Below are 21,022 nucleotides of genomic sequence, written 5' to 3'. Positions count from 1 at the left end.
CCGGTAGTTTGAGACCGCAGCAAGCTACGATTGTACCACTGCACTCCAGTGAGAACCTGTCTCTACACCATAAAATTAAAAAATAAAGTGGGTAAGTGCTCACTGGAAAGACTGTTAGGAAAGTTGAAAGATGACTTTTATGATTTTATACATACTAGAGTAAACTTTTTTTCCTAAATAACATTTAAGATAGGTCAAATTAATGTATTTTTAAGCATTTCTGATATTACAATATTTTCAGGAAAATAGATTTTTAAAATATTAAAAATGCTTTTAAAATAATTTTTAAAATCTTTTAAAATGCTTTGTCATGAGAAAAATCCATTTTAAATATCTTTTTTTTGTTTGGAGACCAGAGGGCGGTGGTGTCATCATAGCTCACTGCACCCTCAACCTCTCAGGCTCAAATGTTCCTTCTACCTCAACCTCAGCCTCTCGAGTAGCTGGGACCACAGGCATGCACCACCTCACCTGGCTAATTTTTAAGTTTTTTTGTGGAGATAGGGTCTTACTGTGCTGCCCAGGCTGGTCCCAAACTCCTGGGCTCAAGCCCAACTCCTCTTGCCTCAGCCTCCCAAGTGCTGAGATTATAGGCATGGCTGGCTGTTTTTAAATTATCTTATTTAATATTTCGTGTATAAAATGAAACAGTTGAAAGCTGTGTTTTTTAAGAATTATACTCCACTGATTAAAGGAACAGTAGATAAAGTTCAGGTCTCCTAGCCGCTTTGTCTTTTTTTTTTTTTTTTTTTTTAATTTTTGAGATGAAGTCTCACTGTTTCCCAGGCTGAAGTGCAGTGGCAAGATCTCGACTCACTGCAATCTCTGCCTCCCTGGGTTCAAGTGGTTCTCCTGCCTCAGCCTCTCGAGTAACTGGGATTACAGGTGTGTGCCACCACACCCAGCTAATTTTTGTATTTTTAGTAGAGACGGAATTTCACCGTGTTGGCCAGGCTGGGCTCAAACGATCTGCCTGTCTTGCCCTCCCAAAGTGCTGGGATTACAGGCCTCTTTTTTTTTTTTTGAGATGGAGTCTTGCTCTGTCACCCAGGCTGGAGTGCAGTGGTGTGGTCTTGGCTCAATGCAACCTGCGTCTCCTGGGTTCAGGCGATTCTCATGCCTCAGCCTCCTGTGTAGCTGGGATTACAGGCGCACACTACCACACTCGGCTAATTTTTTTTGTATTTTTAGTAGAGATGAGGTTTTGCCAAGTTGGCCAGGTTGGTCTCAAACTCCTTAGGTGATCCGCCCACCTCAGCCTCCCAAAGTGCTGGGATTACAAGTGTGAGCCACTGCGCCTGGCCCTCTTTGTCTTTTAAAGATAAAGACCATGAGACTGTTTTAGGTTATTGCTTTTACTTATAAATATTCTTGGAAGTATTGGCAATTTAGATTTTAAAAATTTACTGTTCAATAGCTAAGTAAGCACACAGCTTTCGTAATCATTTCTGTAGCATACTTACCCTAAAATGAATCAAATTACAATTTCTCTATATAGTAGGTTATTCTTGCTTGAGTCTCTTCTGTCTGTCTCTCTTTTTTTTTTTTTTTTTTTTAAAGAAATGGGTCTCACCCTATTGCCCAGGCTGGAGTGCAGTGGTTATTCACAGACTCAAAGTGCACTGCATGCTTCAACTCTTGGCCTCAAGTATCCTCCCACCCTCAGCCTCTTGGGTAGCTGGGACTACAGGTGCTCACCACCACACCCAGCTCTTCCTTAATAAATGTTTTCCTTAGCATGGTATTTTTAGTTAATAATTCTTAGAATTCTTTTTAAAGATTTGCCTCCCTACCAAGACATGCATTAGTCGTCTAAGGTTGCCTGAAAAACATGTAAAAAGCTTGTAATATTGAAAAATACATAGTAATTCTAGCTGGTTGACTATCAGTTTTTCATTTAAGTTTTTAGCATTTGGTCTTGCTTTTAGATTCTCATGTCCTTTATTATAGTTAAGAGAGAAAAATGCTTTGAAAATTGGTTTCTGCCTGTGTTGTATGTCAGTACATATAATAAGCATAATGGACATATTCTTCTCAGAATTATTAAATATAAGTGATTTTCTAAGACAAAAATACTGTTTAGAAATTATCTTTTATGTCTTTACATACTTTGTAACTCATCCTCAGTTATATAGAAAAATTGTGTCAGAAAAGAGGACATTCAAAAGAAAGAAAAGCACAAATATGGCTATATGTGCATTCCCATGCAGAAGAAAATTTGTAGCATATGATTGTTTACATTAAAAAGTTTCTTTGAGAAAAGTAAATGCATGGAGGCTTAAAACTATGAGGAAAAAACCCAAATCTTAATGTTTCAACTAGTATCAAAAATCATATTTGATGTTTATAACAGGATATTAGAGTCACACTCTTGATTTGATCTTTTCGCTGAGTCAGTGTAATGGCACCATGTATTTGTTTCATTTTCCAACCCTGCTGGTCCTGAGTTGCCTATATTCTCTCTAAATTATGCTTGCAAGCCAGTAAGCTCTTTTCTGTATTCATCTCTTTTAGTACTTTATCTAGTATAGCTCTTCAAAACCAATTTACATTTTCACTTGATCTGTTCTTTAAGTTCGTTAGGTACATTTTCTGCCTTGCAGATTATTTCTGGCAATGATTCCACAAAGTGTTTCTCCATTATATAGCATAGGTCATCATTTCCCAGTCTCTCATAAGTAGCTTCCTCATCATTTCTCTAGTGTCCTAGATTACTCCCCACCTACCATCTAGTCCCAGAGCAGAAGCCACATGTTTCAGGTTTTTGTTTTGGCAGCACCTCACTTTTGGTACTAATTTCTGTATTGGTTATTTTACTGTAATGAAACCATCCCCAAAACTTAGTGGCTTAAAAATAGCAGTTATGTATTCTCATTCGTGTAACTGGAGGTCAACTTGAGGTGGTGGAGGTGGGGAGTGGTTAGCCAGTTGATGCCATACTTTATGCTTTAAACTACAGATTAGGTAGAGATCTATTCCGTATTATTTCTCATTCTCCTTTGGCCAGTGGGCCAGTCTGGTCATATTCTTTTATTTATTTATTTATTTTGAGATAGGGTCTTGCTCTGTTGTCCAGGCCAGAGAGCAGTGGTGCGATTATAGCTCACTGCAGCTTCATACTCCTGGGCTCAAGCAATTCTCCTGCCTCAGCCTCTTGAGTGTCTGGGACTATAGATGTGTGCCACCATGGCTTGCTGTTTTTTAAATTTTTTGTAGAGACAGGCTCTTGTTATGTTGCCAAGCTGGCCTTGAACTCTGTACCTCAAGTGATCCTCTCAACTCTGCCTCTCCAGTAGCTGGGATTACAGTTTTGAGCTACCACACCTGGCTTTCAGTTTTTCCCTTTAAATAAGCAATAGCAATGGTTCGTTCCTGAGTGGATAGTTCTCAAAGTTATTATTAACAGTCTCTTATCTTGATTTTGTGGTTATTTTAGATATATACCCTTTTTACTAAAGCAAATGTCTTTAGTCTTCATAATTCTTCAACCAATAATTATTCCAATAAGATTAACTTTTTTTTTTTTTTTTTTTAAAGATGGAGTCTCACTCTGTCTCCCAGGCTGGAGTGCAGTGGCGTGATCTCGGCTCACTGCAACCTCCGCCTCCCGAGTTCAGGCAGTTCTCCTGCCTCAGCCTTCCGAGTAGCTGGAACTATAGGCGCATGCCACCACACCCAGCTAATTTTTGTATTTTTCAGTAGAGATGGGGTTTCACCATACGGCACGGAGTAGTGTCGAACTCCTGACCTCGTGATCTGCCTGCCTCGGCGTCCCAAAGTGCTGGGATTACAGGAATGAGCCACTGCGCCTGGCCAAGATTAACATTTTAATCAGAGTTAGAAACAAGCTTATTTTTTTTTTTCTTTTATTATAAACTGTTGGTTAAATGCAATGTGGTATCTTGGATTGGATCCTGGAACACAGAAAGTACATAAGTAGAAAATCCAAATAAAGACTGGAGTTTGGTTAATAGTAGTGTATCATTGTTAATTGCTTGTTTGACAAAGGTAGCATGATTATCTAAGATGTTCATTAACATTAGGGGAAATTGGGTGAAGGGTATATGGGAACTCCCTATGCTGTCTTTGCAACTTTTCTGTAAATTTAAAATTATTTCTTTTTTTTTTTTTTAAGACGGAGTCTCGCTCTGTCACCCAGGCTGGAGTGCAGTGGCCGGATCTCAGCTCAATGCAAGCTCCGCCTCCTGGGTTCACGCCATTCTCCTGCCTCAGCCTCCCGAGTAGCTGGGACTACAGGCGCCCGCCACCTCAACCGGCTAGTTTTTTGTATTTTTTTAGTAGAGACGGGGTTTCACCGTGTTAGCCAGGATGGTCTCGATCTCCTGACCTCGTGATCCGCCCGTCTCGGCCTCCCAAAGTGCTGAGATTACAGGCTTGAGCCACCGCGCCCGGCCTTAAAATTATTTCTTAATAAAACTTTATTAAATAAAAATAAAAATTATTGACGTGAGGAAATGTATAGTAATGACTGATTAATATATAGAATTTATAATTTATAAAAATTAAACTTTAATATAATTCAAGCAGAACAGAATGGTATTATAAATTAAAAAACCTTAAGGATTCCTGCTCATGTATCCAAGTCCCTTCCCCAGAAGTAACCAGGTTGGTTTTTTTTTTTTTTTAAACTTTGTTTTACTTCTGGTGGTTACTGTCATAATTCCAGAGATTTTTATACTGTCTCTGGGCCTTGATTTATCAACTTTCAACAATGTCACTGCTCTTTCTTTCTTTCTCTCTTTCTTTTTCTTTCTTTCTTTTTCTTTCCTTCCTTCCTTCCTTCCTTTCCTTCTTTCTTTCTTTCTTCCTTTTCTTTCCTTTTTCCTTTCCTTTTTCCTTTCCTTTTTCCTTTCCTTTTTCCTTTTCCTTTTCCCCTTCCCTCTTCCCTCTTCCCTCTTTCCTTTCCTTCCCTTCCCTTCCCTTCCCTTTCCTTCCCTTTCCTTCCCTTTCCTTCCCTTTTTCCTTCCCTTCCCTTCCCTTCCCTTCCCTTCCCTTCCCGTCCCTTTCCGTCCCGTGCCGTCCCGTCCCGTCCCGTCCCGTCCCACAGAGTCTTGCTCTGTTGCCCAGGCTGGGAATGCAGTGGCACAATCTTGGCTCACTTCAGTTTCTGCCTCCCGGGTTCAAGCAATTCTCTTGCCTCAGCCTCCTGAGTAGCTGGGACTACAGGTGCCTGCCACCACGCCTGGCTAATTTTTGTGTATTTAGTAGAGGCAGGGTTTCGCCATGTTGGCCAGGCTGGTTTCAAACTCCTGACCTCAAGTTATTCTCCCGCCTCAGCCTCCCAAAGTGCTGGGATTACAGGAATGAGCCACCATTCCCAGCCATTGTCACTGCTTTCTTAACAAGAACAGTAAGTTTTTTTGTTGTTGTTGGTTTTTTTTTTTTTTAAGTTAAGTTTTTCTGTCAGTTATATTAATTTTTGTTTTATTTTTATTTACTTATTTATTTTATTTTTTTTGAGACAGAGTCTTACTCTGTCGCCCATGCTGGAATGCAGTGGTGCGATCTTAGCTCACTGCAGCCTCCACATCCTGGATTCAAGTGCCTCAGCCTCCCAAGTAGCTGGGATTACAGGCACCTGCCACCGCGCTTGGCTAATTTTTTGTATTTTTAGGGAGATGGAGGTTTCACCATTTTGGCCTTCCTGGTCTCGAACTCTTGGCCTCAAGTGATCCACCCACCTTCCAAGTGCTGGAATTATAGATGTGAGCCACTGTGCCCATCCTAAAAAAATTGTATTTCTATTAAAAGCATTTTTTAGACTAGTCACATGCAGTAGTGGAAAGGGGAAAGAGTAGAACAAGTTCTGTCTGCACTAACTGAACAGTCAATTGAGGTAACTCACTACCTTCAGACTAGCCTTTGTCAGTTACATTTGTAACTTGAATAACATGCTTAAATTTGTATTTCTTGTTCTATCAAGTTTAGACATTTTGTATCGACTCCATATGTATAAGATATAGAAATTCTTAGCTCTGTATTGCTTTTCACCTCTTTTCGACCATCTATTTTCCCACTTCTGTTAACTCTAGCATTACTTTTACTATAATTTTAATTCACTATGTTCTGCTTAACCAGAAGAAATTCAAGAGGGCTTATACATATATAAAACAGATTTTGAGTTGATTAATCATCATAGTTTAAAAAACTGGTTTTTAAAGATGAATTATTAAGATAAATGTGTGGAGAAGGAAGAAGAAGAGTTTATTCTTCTTAGTGTACAATCTTATCCTCTTATGGGCAATTTGACCCTTCTAAATTTTATCTTGGTGTCCTTGGGAACTTTTATTTTCCAACCTGTATACTCAGCCATACCTGAATTTCGTTAAGGTGTACTATTTTGCATATATTCTTGGTTCTAGGATGCTTTCAACTGTAAGACCCATTGTTGCTTTGAAGTAATGTTATTGGTTGGGAGGGGATTGCATTAAATGATTATTAGCCCCATTGAAAATTAATAAAGTGAGAAACATATTTGTATTTAGTTTCTTATATAGAGGGGAAAATAGGCAAAAATAAAAATTGAGTCACCATTAATTCTTTTGTCCGCCTTTATTTTCTTTATCCAAAGAAAACTTTTTTTCTTAAAGAAAAAAAAAAGAGCTGGGTACAGTGGCCCATGCCTGTAGTCTCAGCTGCTTTGGAGGCTGAGGTTAGAGGATCCCTTGAGCCCAGGAGTTACGAGCCAGCCTGGGCAATGCAGTGAGACCCTCTCTCTTTCTTTAAAAAAGAAAAAGAAAAAAATTGACCCTACTATTTTGGTAGCCTATCCCTTTCCAATAAACCTACTCTTCTACTTTAACTTATTGTTGTGGCTATATAATAATTCTATGTGTGAATGTACCTAACTCATTTAACTGGTTCCTCTATTTGCAGCCTTTTCTACTATAAACAGTGTTGTAAAGAACTTTTCTTATAGCTAAGTCTTTGCTCATATCCATGATTTTTTTCCTTCTGATGAAGTAGAATTTCTGGGCAAAATAGAGTATGAATTTTTGCATACTTCCTAATAAAGAAAAACAAGTTAACATTTTTGGCCACTAGCCATCACTAAGATATAACTTTTTCTTGTTTTTTAGTGAACACTTGTCCTGCTCCTTCACCTTTTTCTTGCATGGAGACAGCAATGTTTGTACCAGTGTGGAAATTAACCAACATCAACCTGTATACCTTCTCAGTGAAGAGCATATCACCCTTGCTCAACAGTCTAATAGCCCATTTCAAGGTAGATTATTATATTAGGTATTTGATCTTTTATTGAAAGATCCTTATTGAACTTCATAATTTTACATTTGGGGATTGATGGAATTCCCCCGATCTTTAGCCTAATGATGATTTTGATGTCATTTACTTTCTTCTCCCCCATTAGAGTGTTGCTACATTTTTAAATACAGGTATTACCAATAATTCTTGACCGTGAATGGTGAAGTAGTTTAAAGTGTTCTTTTAGATAGCATATTGGATTTATATGTGTTAACGTTTTCAAGGTTATCTTGGGCGTCAGGTCATATAAGCCATGTTTTGTTTGTTGTTTGTTTTTGTTTTTCGACATGGAGTTTCGCTCTGTTGCCCAGGCTGGAGTGCAGTGGCATGATCTCGGTTCACTGCAACCTCCACTTCCCGGTTTCAAGCAATTCTGCCTCAGCCTCCTGCGTAGCTGGGATTGCAGGCGCGAGCCACCACGCTTGGCTAATGTTTGTATTTCTTAAGTAGAACTCGGTTTCATTGTGTTGGCCAGGCTGGTCTTGAACGCCTGACCTCAAGTGATCCACCTGCCTCGGCCTCCCAAAGTGCTGGGATTATAGGTGTGAGCCACCTTGCCTGGCCAAAGCCATGTGTAACATAGCTACAAACGGACTTTTGATACTATTTATACTATGAAAACAGTTGAATTCTAGAAGAAATATTTTATAAGCTTGCTGAATTGCTTTTAAGGCTTGGCAGTGTGTTCTTATTTTAACTTTAAACCTAATATTTGCTTTTTAAAGTTTACATGGCAGTACATTATAAATATTTAGATTTATATATCTATATTGTTTTTCCTCAGATAGCTTTTTCTTAGAATGCTTTTTCTCAGTGGGAGTCAAAGTAAATTGAAGGATACACAAATATTCCCAGCTTCTGTTAAAATTCTTAAGTGTTTGGGCAGACAATTTTTTTTCTTTTTTCTTTTTTTTTTTGAGATGAAGTCTCCCTCTGTTGCCCAGGCTAGAGTGCAGTGGTGCCATCTTGGCTCACTGCAGCCTCTGCCTCCCCAGTTCAAGCAATTCTCCTGCCTCACCCTCCTGAGTAGCTGGGATTGCAAGCATGTGCCACCACACCCAGCTAATTTTTTTGTATTTCATTAGAGACAGGGTTTCACCACGTTGACCAGGCTGGTCTTGAACTCCTGACCTCAGGTGATCCGCCCGCCTCAGCCTCCCAAAATGCTGGGATTACAGGCGTGAACCACTGCACCCAGCCTGGGCAGACAAATTTTTAACAGTTTATGTAATAAACTCAGTGTTGTACTTTATCTTCACAATAACGAAGTATAATAAATTTATTTTTCTCTGGAATGGTTATTATTGGTTTCCTTTTCTTTTTTATAACTGCACGATCACTTGCCACATTGTTCACTGTGTTCTTATTTGGTAAAACAGTCTTTAGTTACTTATTTGATGTCTGCTTTGGGTTTCTAGTTATCTTATGCCCATTTGGACTAAATGGCACTCTCACAGGACAGGCATTCAAGATGTCTGATTCAGCTACAAAAAAATTAATTGGTGAATGGAAACAGTTCTATCCTATCTCATGTTGCTTGAAGGAGATGTCTGAAGAAAAGCAGGAAGATATGGATTGGGAAGATGATTCTTTAGCTGCAGTAGAAGTTCTTGTTGGTATGTATGCTGAGTATTATTCCTAAGGGGAAAACGCATGATTGTATGTATTAGTTATATTTTGCTCAATAACAAGTCTAATAACTCAGTGGCTTTCAACACCAAAGATTTATTTCTTATTTCTTGCCCACATTACTTAAGGGCTGCATCTTAGCTGTGGCTTGGCTCCATGTATCTGCTCATTCTGTAACCTAGGTTAAATGAGTATCCCAGTAGCTAGGACATACTGTTCTTACGAGAACAGAAGAATAATAGGGACTGAACCAAACCATGTAAGTGTACTCAAAGCTTCTGCTGGGATATGTTATATGTTGCATCTGCTCACATTGCATTAGACAAAACTAGTTAAATGGCCAAGCCAAAGTCATTTGGGCAGGGAAATAGATTCTGTCTAGAGAGAAGCATGCTTAGAATGGGACATTTAATTGTGAATTAATTAATATTTGAAGGCTGAAAAGTTGACAGCCTGTGTTATGTGATGTTTTAATGTTTCGTAAAACTATCACTTCCAATAACTTAAGAGACAGAAAATGTAACTAAAGAATTTATGACTTTGCATGCTCTGCCTGCCAAAAGGGTCAGATTGGTTTTTTTTATTATTTTTTTATTTTTTGAGACGGAGTCTCACTCTGTTGCCCAGGTTGGAATGCAATAGCGCGGTCTTGGCTCACTGAAACCTCCTCTGCCTCCCAGGTTCAAGTGCTTCTCCTGCCTCAGCCTTGCTAGTAGCTGGGATTACAGGTGCACGCCACCATGCCCAGCTAATTTTTGTAATTTTAGTAGAGATGGAGTTTTGCCATGTTGGCCAGGCTGGTCTCAAGTTCCTGACCTCAAGGGATCCACCTACCTTGGCCTCCCAGAGTGCTGGGATTACTGGCATGAGTCACTGCGCCCAGCGCAAAAGGGTCAGATTTTTTCAGATTGGCTATATTCTCTATGTCTTCTCATTCAGGGACCCAGGTTAACAAAGTACTGGTATCCAGAACATGTTAATCTCATAGTAGAAGACAGAAGTGAGAGAAGCTGCCTGACCCTACAAGCACATTTAAAGCTCTGTTAGGATGTGGCTTATATCACATGCTTACATTCCAGAGCAAGTCACATAGCTTGACAATGGAGTGAAGACATATACTCTACCTCGGAGAGGCATGAGAGGAGGCATGGAGAAAATATAATCTAGCAGATAATTGGAATTAGAATCTACCGTATTGTATTTAAGGGAATCTAATGGTAATGTTACACATGAAGATCACCTCATTTCGTCTTTTATTTATTTATTTTTTTTGAGATGGAATCTCGCTTTGTCGCTGCCCAGGCTGGAGTGCAATGGTGCGATCTTTGCTCACTGCAACCTCTACCTCCTGGGCTCAAGCAGTTCTCCTGCCTCACCCTCCCTAGTAGCTGGGATTACAGGTGCCCGCCACCATGCCCAGCTAAATTTTGTATTTTTAGTAGAGATGGGGTTTAGCCATGTTGGCCAGACTTCAAATGACCCACCCACCTCAGCCTTCCAGAGTGCCAGGATTACAGGTGTGAGCCACGGCTCCTGGCCTTTTTTTTTTTTTTCAATAAAAAGATTACCAGTGTTCACTTTTAATAAACACATTACCAGAGCAGTTGTGACAAAAACGGAAACAAAACACACACATTTTTTAGGTTTTTAAAAGAGGCATATAGAAAAGTAAATAGAAAATGGTTTGTAATTCTAGTGTCCAGATTACCTTTGTTAAACTTAAAAAATAAAATTGAAAAAGTAATACACATTAAGTTGGTCAGAGATGCAAACAAAGATTTAAAAAACGCATTTCTAGAAATCTAAAAAATTAAAAGGAAAGCTGCCTTTTTCCAGATCTCTCTCAGCAAAGGTAACCACCACTGGCAGCTTATTGTGGTTTATTATGGTTTCTTCTAAAAAAGAAAAGAAAAACTTATGCCAAAGAAGCTTATATTTATAAAAATGTATTTTTATTTGTACAGATGTGATACCTACTTTTCCATTATAGTACTTTTGAGTGTGACTGATTCACTAGTCACAAAGGTAATTGGTTTTCTTGTCCCATTTTTTTTCCTTTCAGCTGGTGTCCGAATGATCTACCCAGCATGCTTTGTTCTAGTCCCTCAGTCAGACATTCCTACTCCTAGCCCTGTGGGATCTACTCACTGTTCATCTTCTTGCTTGGGTGTCCACCAAGTGCCTGCTTCCACAAGAGATCCTGCTATGTCTTCAGTTACGCTTACACCACCTACATCTCCTGAGGAAGTCCAAACAGGTATAGTAGTAATTTGTCTCATCAGCTCTGGTAATCTGTTACTTTGTGTACAGTAAGTACTTAAGAAATAATTTATTTTGAAATAGTTTCAAACTTCTTGAGAAGTTACAAGCATAGTACAAGTAATTTCCTTAGCCAGATTTCCAAACTGTTGTTATTTACTCCTTTACCCTCTCTGTATATATGTACATTCATTATCATTGGTCTTTTTCTGAACCATTTGAGAACAGGCTACAGATGTGATGTCCCATCACTCCTGTGTACTCAGTGTATTTCCCAAAATTAAGGACACTCTCCTATACAACTGTTATTCAGTCCTCTTAGTCAGAAAATCAGTGTTGATACACTGCCATCCAGTTTGCATTCCCTGTTTTAGATATTTTGCTTTCTGTATTTAAAAGTAGCGTGCTTTTATTTTTAAAGATTTGTGTGTTTATAATTAAAATTTACTCCAACAGAGCAGCCCATTGCTGTGTTCTAATTCTTAGCACCTACGTCCTACAAAAATAAACCCAAGCTTTTATAGTAACTGTCAATACAGAATTAAGCATTTTAGCTATTAAAAACGGTTTAGTTACCAAGGTGCTTATTTTCAGCAAAATGCCCTGTCACTCAGAAGGACATATGCATATGCTAAAGCTCTGACCCATCGATTGATGCAACAGGTTTATATCCCTGCCCTCCCTCCATCTACCTTTAAAACAAAACACAGAAGAACTTTTTACAATGGAGGATAAACATACAGAAACACAGAAGAGCTTTTTACAATGGAGGGGAAATATGCTTATGCTCAGCTGACCTTACAAAAAAGACTGTCTGATTTCCAACTAAATGAGAACACCAAAGTGTTTGGCTAGAGTCCAGCAGTCATTGACTGACCCAGGTCAGAGGCTGGCAGGGACAGAAGGGCCAGAGTGCTGCCGCTGTAGGGGCTCATTCTGGGCTCCATACCCCACCTTGATGTGGAAGTCAGGCTCTGTGCAGCAGCTCCATGGCTGGTGTCCAGGGACCCTTCACACTACTCCTGAGTCCTTCCAGTCTACCCACCTCTGGCCAGCCCCCAACCTTGATGATGTCACTGGGCATCAGGGTAGTCTGGTTTGCTTATACAGCATGATCCATGGACACCTCCTTCCTCGCCCTCAGCCCACCTCCCTCCACACACCACCCTGTGCTGGCCCTGCCTGGCTCCTGAGAACCCCGCTCTTGGCGCTGAGAGTGCTAGGTTACAGAGATGTACTTGACTGCCACATTTGCCTAATGAGATCTGGTTCCAAAAAGTAGCGTGCTTTTTGTCTCAAAATACAAATAATTTTACCAGATAGCTGGAGCAGCTTGTATCACAAATTAATAAAAAACCCAAATAATGTTACTTTAAACCTACCTTTATTCTCCTACAGCCTGTTTTTTTGTTTTGTTTTCAGTTGATCCTCAGTCTGCCCAGAAGTGGGTCAAATTTTCTTCAGTATCTGATGGCTTCAACTCCGATAGTACTAGCCACCATGGTGGGAAAATACCCAGAAAATTAGCAAATCATGTGGTGGATAGAGTTTGGCAAGAATGCAATATGAACAGAGCACAGAACAAGTGTGTATTTTCATTTATAAGTTCAAAAATTGCATGTTGATAATTACTTAGAAGATATCTAAAGTATAAACCGTCATTTATTTGATTTTTCTTTAACTCATAACGTTGATCTTTAAAATTAATTTTAATGGTACATTGAGGTTTAATGGAAAATTTAATGAATTCTAAAGAATTTTGTAACTTTAAATCTTAGGAGGAAGTATTCTGCTTCATCAGGTGGTCTGTGCGAAGAAGTGACAGCTGCTAAAGTGGCATCCTGGGACTTTGTTGAAGCCACACAAAGAACAAATTGCAGTTGTTTGAGGTAGATTATTTCCTGATCAATTGATGCCTATGTGTGATAGTTTCTTATGCCACTGAATGCTTATGCCCACTTTATTTGAGATAGCTTACATGAACGTGATATTAGGATTTTTTTCAAAAGAAAATTCAAGAAAAAGATTTCAGGAATTTGAAGCTGATTATAGAAATACATGTAGATATAATCCTTCAGTTCATTCACTGTTACCAGAGGCGGACTCTGAAAGTTTTGTTTCCTAGTGGCTAAATAAAATACTATTTTATATGGGGCTATGGTATATATAGCATCTATAAGATATAAAAGGCATATAAGTCTTGTGAGAAAAGCATTCCTTCCTCAATGGCACTGCCTGAGAAATTTCTCCCAAAAGTTCTTTCTTTTTTAAAAAATAAAGAGACAGGGTCTTGGTTTGTTGCCCAGGCTGGAGTAATCATGGCTCTCTGCAGCCTCAAACTCCTGGCCTCAGGCGATCCTCCTGCCCCAGCCTCCCAAATAGATAGGATTACAGGCTTGTGCCACCACATCTGGCTAATTAAAAGAAAAAAAAAAATTTGTGGAGAGGGGATCTTGGTATATTGTCCAGACTGGTTTTGAACTCCTAGCCTCAAAACAATCCTCCCCTTGGTTTTCCAAAGTGCTAGGATTACAGGTGTGAGCCACCATACCTGGCCTACAGTCTTTTTTTTTTTTTTTTTTTTTTTTTTGAGATGGAGTCTTGCTCTTTCTCCTGGGCTGGAGTGCAGTGACGCGATCTCAGCTCACTGCAAGCTCCACCTCCCAGGTTCACGCCATTCTCCTGCCTCAGCCACCATAAAGTAGGAGTAGTTGGGACTACAGGCACACGCCACCATGCCCAGCTAATTTTTTTAAATTATTATTCTTAATGTATTTTTAGTAGAGACAGGGTTTCACTGTGTCAGCCAGGATGGTCTGGATCTCCTGACCTCATGATACAATCTTTTTTTAATAGCAAATACAGCATTGGGTTTTGAAGAGTACATTCTTTTTTTTTTAAGCTTTTATTTTTGGTTCAGGGTTACGTGTGCAGGTTTGTGAAATAGGTAAACTCATGTCACAGGGATTTGCTGTGTAGATTATTTTGTCACTCAGATACTAAGCCTAGTACCCAGTAGTTACTTTTTCTGCTCCTGTCCCTCCTCCCAGCCTCTACCCTGAAGTAGACCCCAGTGTCTGTTGGACCCTTCTTGCTGTCCATGAGTTATCATCATTTAGCTACCACTTATAGGTGAGAACAGGCAGTAGTTGGCTTTCTGTTCCTGTGCTAAGGATGATGACCTCCAGCTTCATCCATGTTCCTGCAGATGACATGATCTCGTTCTTTTTTATGGCTGCACAGTATTCCATGGTGTGTACGTACCACATTTTCTTTATCCAGTCTGTCATTGATGGGCACTTATGTTGATTCTGCGTCTTTGCTGTTGTGAATAGTGCTGCAGTGAACATTTGTGTATATGTGTCTTTGTGGTAGAATGAGTTATATTCCCTGGTTATATAACCAGTAATGGGATTGCTGGGTCAGATGGTAGTTGTAGCTCTTTGAGGAATCACCACACTGCTTTCCACAATGGTTGAACTGTTTTCACTCCCACCAACAGTGTATAAATGTTCCCTTCTCAATCTCGCCAGCGTCTGTTACTTTTTGACTTTTTAATAATAGCCATTCTGACTGGTGTGAGATGTTATCTCATTATGGTTTTGATTTGCATTTCTCTAATGATCGGTGATGTTGAGCTTTTTTACATATGCATGTTGGCTGCACATATGTCTTCTTTTGAAAAGTGTTCATGTCCTTTGCCCACTTTTTAATAGGATTATTTTTTCTTATAAATTTAAGTTTTTTTAGATACTGGATATTAGACATTTGTCAGCACAGTTTGCAAAACTTTTCTCCTGTTATGTAGGTTATCTGTTTAGTCTGTTGATAATTTCTGTTGCTGTGCAACTGCTCTTTAGTTTAATTAGATCCCATTTGTCAATTTTTGCTTTTGTTGTGATTGCTTTTGCCATCTTTGTCATGAAATTTTTGCCCATTTCTGTGTCCAGAATGGTATTGTCTGGGTTGTCTTCCAGGGTTTTTACAGTTTTGGGTTTTACATTTAAGTCTTTAATTCATCTTGAGTTGATGTTTGTGTATTGTGTAAGGAAGTGGTTTGGTTTCAGTCGTCGGCATATGACTAGCCAGTTATACCAGCACCATTTATTGAATAGGGAGTCCTTTCCTCATTGCTTGTTTTTGTGAGTTTTGTCAAAGATCAGATGGTTGTGGCAGTGCATCCTTGTTTCTGGGCTCTCTATTCTGTTTCATTGGTCTGTGTGTCTGTTTTAGTATCAGTACCATGCTGTTTTGGTAACTGTAGTCCTGTAGTACCATTTAAGCAAGGTAACATGATGCCTCCAGCATTCTTCTTTTTGCTTAGGATTGCCTTGGCTATTTGGGCTGTTTTTGGATTTCATACAAATTTTAAAATAGTTTTTCCTAGTTCTGTGAAGAATGTCATTGGTAGTTTGATAACATTGAATCCAAATTGCTTTGGGCAGTATGGCCATTTGAAGGATATTGATTCTTTCTATCCATGAGCATGGAATGTTTTTCTGTTTTTTTGCATCATTTCTGGTTTCTTTGAGCAGTGTTTTGTAATTCTCATTGTAGAGCTCTTTAACCCCTCTGATTAACTGTATTCCCAGTTACTTTACTCTTTTTGTGGCAGATGTGAATGGGATTACATTTCTGATTTGGCTCTCAGCTTGGTTGTTGTTGGTATATAGGGATGCTAGTGATTTTTGTACAGTGATTTTGTATCCTGAAATTTTACTGAAGTTGTCTATCAGTTGAAGGAGCTTTTGGGCTGAGACTGGGGTTTTCCAGGTTTAGAATCATGTTGTCTGTCAACAGGGATAGTTTCGCTTCCTTCCTTTCTATTTGAATGCCCTTTATTTTTTTCTCCCTGATTCTTCTGGCCAGGACTTCCACTACTATTATGAATAGGAGTGAGAGGGGGCATTCTTATCTTGTGCCACTTTTCAAGGGAAATGCTTCCAGCTACAATCTTTTTTTTTAAATGGTAAATACAGTGCTGGGTTTTGTGGAGTTATTTCTGATAACATTCTTTGGGCAGCTATAAGTGAAATGTTGAAGTAAGATTCAGAAAATAGGATTCTATAAGGGAAAAACTTAAAAGGGAGCAGAACTGTCAAAGCATGACAAAACCATCAAGCTTTCCAATGGACTATATTGGTTGAATGATTAGTAGAAGAATAGATGAATGTGGAATTCTTTAGAAATGTATTTAGTTTATATATTAAGGCCTTATGATAAGATTTGGTTATGAGAAGTTTTAAAATTATGTTGCCTAGAGTTTATGATTTTATCCTGCAGATTAAACATAGATCATAGGCTTTTGCAGTCAAGTAAACAATAATGGTCTTGACATCCCTAGTCAGAACTTGTGATGGAATAGATGGTCACCTGTCTTTCTCATGGAAGTGAACCAAAGAAATGGAGTGCCTGCAGGTTAGGGCCAAGGTTTTTCTACATTTGCGCTGTTGGTTTGAATATATAATAACAGAGTCTCTCACATGTGCTGTTATGTTTTTGCATAAATTGAATATTCTTATATTGCATAAGAATTCTTTGCATTTATTGAATAATTCTCTTTGGATTAAAGAATATGTAATTTTTTAAAGTCTGGCAACTTTGTTGAAAATTTACCTCTGTTAGAGAGATTGGAATAAAAACAAAGATATATTTAGCTATTGTTTAGCAGTTTAAAATAGCTAAAAAACCACACCTAAACTTGAACATAATTTGTATAAGAATGAGGGTCAGCAAAGGGTAATGAATTGGCCATGTTTGGCCCATTGCCTATTTTGTATGGCCTGTAAGCTGAAAATGATTTTTTTTTATTTGTTTGAGACGATGTCTCGCAGACGGGAGTGCAGTGGCGCGATCTGAGCTCACTGCACCCTCGCCTCCCGGGTTCAAGCAGTTCTCCTGCCTCAGCCTCCCGAATAGCCAGGACTACAGGCACAGGCCACCACGCCTGGCTAATTTTTTGTATTTTTTAGTGGAGACGGGGTTTCACCATGTTGGCCCATCTGGTCTCAAACTGCTGACCTCAGGTGATCCATCTGCCTTGGCCTCCCAAAGTATTGAGATTACAGGTTTAAGCCACCATGCCTGGGCCAACTGAAAATGATTTTTACATTTTTTTAAAAGTTGAAAAAAATAAAGAATGTTTTATGGTATGGGAAGGTTGTGTGATTTCAGTACTGATAAATGGATTTATTAGAACACAGCCACGTTCATTTATTTACATATTGTCTGTGGTCGCTTTTGCCCCACAGTGGCAGAGTTGAGTAGTTGTGACACAGGCTGGCCCCCAGGGGATAAAATATTTACTCTCTGGTTCCCTACAGAAAAAGTTTGCTAATCCCTGGTCTAAGACCAAAAGAATGCTTAAATGAAATTAGGCTTTTCCAGAACTACCATTCGACCGAGCAATCCTATTACTGGATATATATACCCAGAGGAATATAAAGCATTCTGTCGTAAAGACACATGCATGGGAATGTTCATTGTAGCACTGTTCACAATAGCAAAGACGTGGAATCAACGTAAGTACTCATCAATGACAGATTGGATAAATAAAATGTGCATGTACACCATGGAATGCCGTGCAGCCATAAAAAAGAATGAGATCATGTCTTCTGCAGAAATATGAATGGAGCTGGAGGTCATTTTCCTTAGCAAACTAATGCAGAAACTGAAAATTAAATATTGCATGTTCTCACTTATAAGTGGGAGCTAAATGATGAGAATACATGGACACACAGAGGAGAAAACAGACACTGGGGTCCAGTGGAGGCTGGGAGGAGGGAGAGGAGCAGAAAAAATAACTGTTGGATACTAGGCCTTTAATACCTGTGTAATGAAATAATCTGTAAACAAAGCCCCATGACATGAGTTTACCTGTATAACAAACCATCGCATTTACCCCTGAACCTAAAATAAAAGTTAAGAAAAAAATAAATTAGGATTTTCTTTCTCACTATTGGAATTTTTATCAAACAATTCTTTTTTAGTTCCTAAACTAGACTTTTTTATTCTTTTTGAAAAGATGTGGATTTTAAGTATTTTGTCTAAAATGGTTTTAGAGAAAGGCATTAAAAAAATGCATGTTGGCAACATAAGTTTAAATTTTTGGTCTTTAAGCTGAACTTTTATTTTTAAAAAGTTATTTACTTTTGTCCAGGCACAGTGGCTCATGCCCGCAATCCCAGCACTTTGGGATGCTGAGGCGAGTGGATCACTTGAGGTCAGGAGTTCAAGACCAGCTTGGCCAACATGGTGAAATACCATCTTTACTAAAAATACAAAAATTAGCCGGTCATGGTGGTGCACGCCTGTAATCCCAGGTACTCAGGAGGCTGAGGCAGGAGAATCTCTTGAACCTGGAAGGCGGAGGTTGCAGTGAGCCAAGATGGCGCCACTGCACTTCAGTGTTGGCTGCAAAGCGAGACTTCGTCTCAAAAAAAAAAAAAAAATTATTTTAAAAAATATTTTCAGAAATTCCTCACAGGCATATAGAGATTTAATATGCCAAAATTTTATATAGTCGATGCGTGTGACTTGCTTTGGTTAGTTTGCTCCTTTAGTAAATACAGCATTTCTAATCATTTACTTAGAAAAAAATTACTATTACATTTTGTACTTTAGGTTCTTTGCCCACTACAAATCTAGCTTATTTCTTAAGTGAAGGTAAGACAGATAGACAGTGAGCTACTACGTGTGTATCCTCTTTGCCATGGAATATAGGAGGTTGGGGCATACATTGATAACTGACTCTGTTAATCGGCCTCTAGCTCGCTCTCAAATCCATTTCTGCTTTTTCTCTGTTCTGTTCTGTATTGCAGGAAATTAAATTTCCTAGACTCCTTTGCTTTCTGGAGTTGGCTAATAGGAGGCACTAACAGAAGATTGGAGGGTGAGAGGAGGGAAGAAGCCAGGGTCTTTCCCCAGTCCCTTTTTGAGCCAACTCCAGCAACAGCTCCCTTGTGTCCTATTAACACAGCCCCTTCTCATGGTCCCAGTTACTACTGAGCAGATCCTGCTATGGTTCTAGCACCATCCTGAGCTTCCGGGATATGGTGAGACTACATCATCTTATTGTCCTTTCAGTGCTAGAAGTCATAGAAGCTCCCTGCTGTTACTAGTCTCTGGGTTGCCTCACTTTCCTCTGTTTTGTATAACCAGTTCTGTATAGTGAATTTCTTCTGTGTGAAAGATAGGCCTGGACCCTGCCTGATAACACTGGCTTCTCTTAAAAATGATTTAGGAAGAAAAAAAATTCGTAGCTGTACAGACAATTTACATGAATATAAATTATTTTAAGAAATTTAAAGTATGTGAAAAAAGCCTAAGTTCCCCTTGACCATCCTTTCTCTCCCCCAGGCGTACTCACTCTCTCTAGAAGTGGCTAGTTGCCAATTAGATACTATTTCTCCATACTTAATTTTATGTATTCTCCTCTCAACACATAAATATTATTATTTTTTTAGAGACTAGCTGTGTCGCCCAGGCTGGAGTGCAGTGATGAAATCATGGCTCATTATAGCCTCAAACTCCTGGGCTCAAATGATCCTCCTGCCTCAGTCTCCCAGCTAGCTAGAACTACAGGTGTGTGCCACAATGCTTGGATAATTTTTAAATATTTTGTAGAGACGGGGTCATGCTATGTTGTCCAGGCTGGTCTTGAACTCCTGGGCTCAAGCGATCTTCCTGCCTCAGCTTCCCAAAGTGCTGAGATTACCGGCGTGAGCCACCATGCCTGGCCTCACATAAGTATTATTCTGATGTATTTTTCACAGCGAATTCTTTTCACTTAATGTGCCTCAGATCTTTCCATATTAGTTACTTATAGCTCTGCTTCATTGTTTAAAAATTTTCCTGGGGCTGGGTGTGGTGGCTCATGCCTGTAGTCCCAGCAGTTTGGGAGGCCAAGGGAGAAGGATTACTTGAGGCCAGGAGTTCGAGACTAGCGTGGACAATGTAGTGATACTCTCTTTTTTAAAAGAAAAATGAAAAAAGAATGTTATTAATATTACACTGGATGGAAGTATCATAGTTTATATAATCATTCTGGATTTGATGGACATACAGTTTGTTTCCATAGGTGTTTTTTGCTTGTGCTTACTTTAAAAAAAAGTAATACTGCTCTAACTATCAGTTATCTATTAGGTTTTTTCGAATACTTACTGTGTGACAGAAGGTGTCCTAGCCTCAGAATACACTAGCTAACAAAAGGCGAGAGGGCTGCTTAAGTACGTGTGACATCAAAAAAGATTCTACTGATTTTACTCACACTTTTTGCATGTAGAAAATGTTGGTTTTTCTTGTGATTTCACTGATCTGAAGACTATCCTCACAATTATTTTTTACCATTATAATAAGTGAGAAGCATAAAATTGTTGCATTTTTCTTTTTTTTTTTTTTTTTTTTTTTTTTTTTTTTTTTTTTTTTTTTTTGAGACGGAGTCTTGCTCTGTAGCCCGGGCTGGAGTGCAGTGGCCGGATCTCAGCTCACTGCAAGCTCCGCCTCCCGGGTTTGCGCCATTCTCCTGCCTCAGCCTCCTGAGTAGCTGGGACTACAGGCGCCCGCCACCTCGCCCGGCTAGTTTTTTGTATTTTTAGTAGAGACGGGGTTTCACCGTGTTAGCCAGGATGGTCTCGATCTCCTGACCTCGTGATCCGCCCGTCTCGGCCTCCCAAAGTGCTGGGATTACAGGCTTGAGCCACCGCGCCCGGCCAATTGTTGCATTTTTCATTAGCAAGATTGAATAGCACACATTTACTGATACTAGACTTTAGTGTGGTGGAATGTTCATAGAAAAACTGCACATAGAAAGCAGGCTGCTAAGTAAAAAGCAATACATTAAATTTTAAAT

General features: G+C 39.2%; 1 protein-coding gene across 1 annotated transcript in view; it reads left to right on the top strand.

Annotated features, from left to right (window-relative positions):
- MED13 (mediator complex subunit 13) overlaps positions 1-21,022 on the top strand; it is a 125,785-nt gene that overhangs the window by 25,357 nt on the left and 79,406 nt on the right. The window contains exons 4-8 of the mRNA XM_005583888.5: positions 7,101-7,246; positions 8,703-8,900; positions 10,976-11,170; positions 12,595-12,757; positions 12,951-13,061. Coding sequence (XP_005583945.1) covers positions 7,101-7,246; positions 8,703-8,900; positions 10,976-11,170; positions 12,595-12,757; positions 12,951-13,061 — 813 coding nt within the window. The remainder of the gene's footprint in view (positions 1-7,100; positions 7,247-8,702; positions 8,901-10,975; positions 11,171-12,594; positions 12,758-12,950; positions 13,062-21,022) is intronic.

This window comes from Macaca fascicularis, chromosome 16, assembly GCF_037993035.2.
Source record: "Macaca fascicularis isolate 582-1 chromosome 16, T2T-MFA8v1.1".
Taxonomy (NCBI): Eukaryota; Metazoa; Chordata; class Mammalia; order Primates; family Cercopithecidae; genus Macaca; species Macaca fascicularis.
Note: the sequence above shows the minus strand (reverse complement) of the source record. Positions and strands in the feature narration are given on the sequence as shown.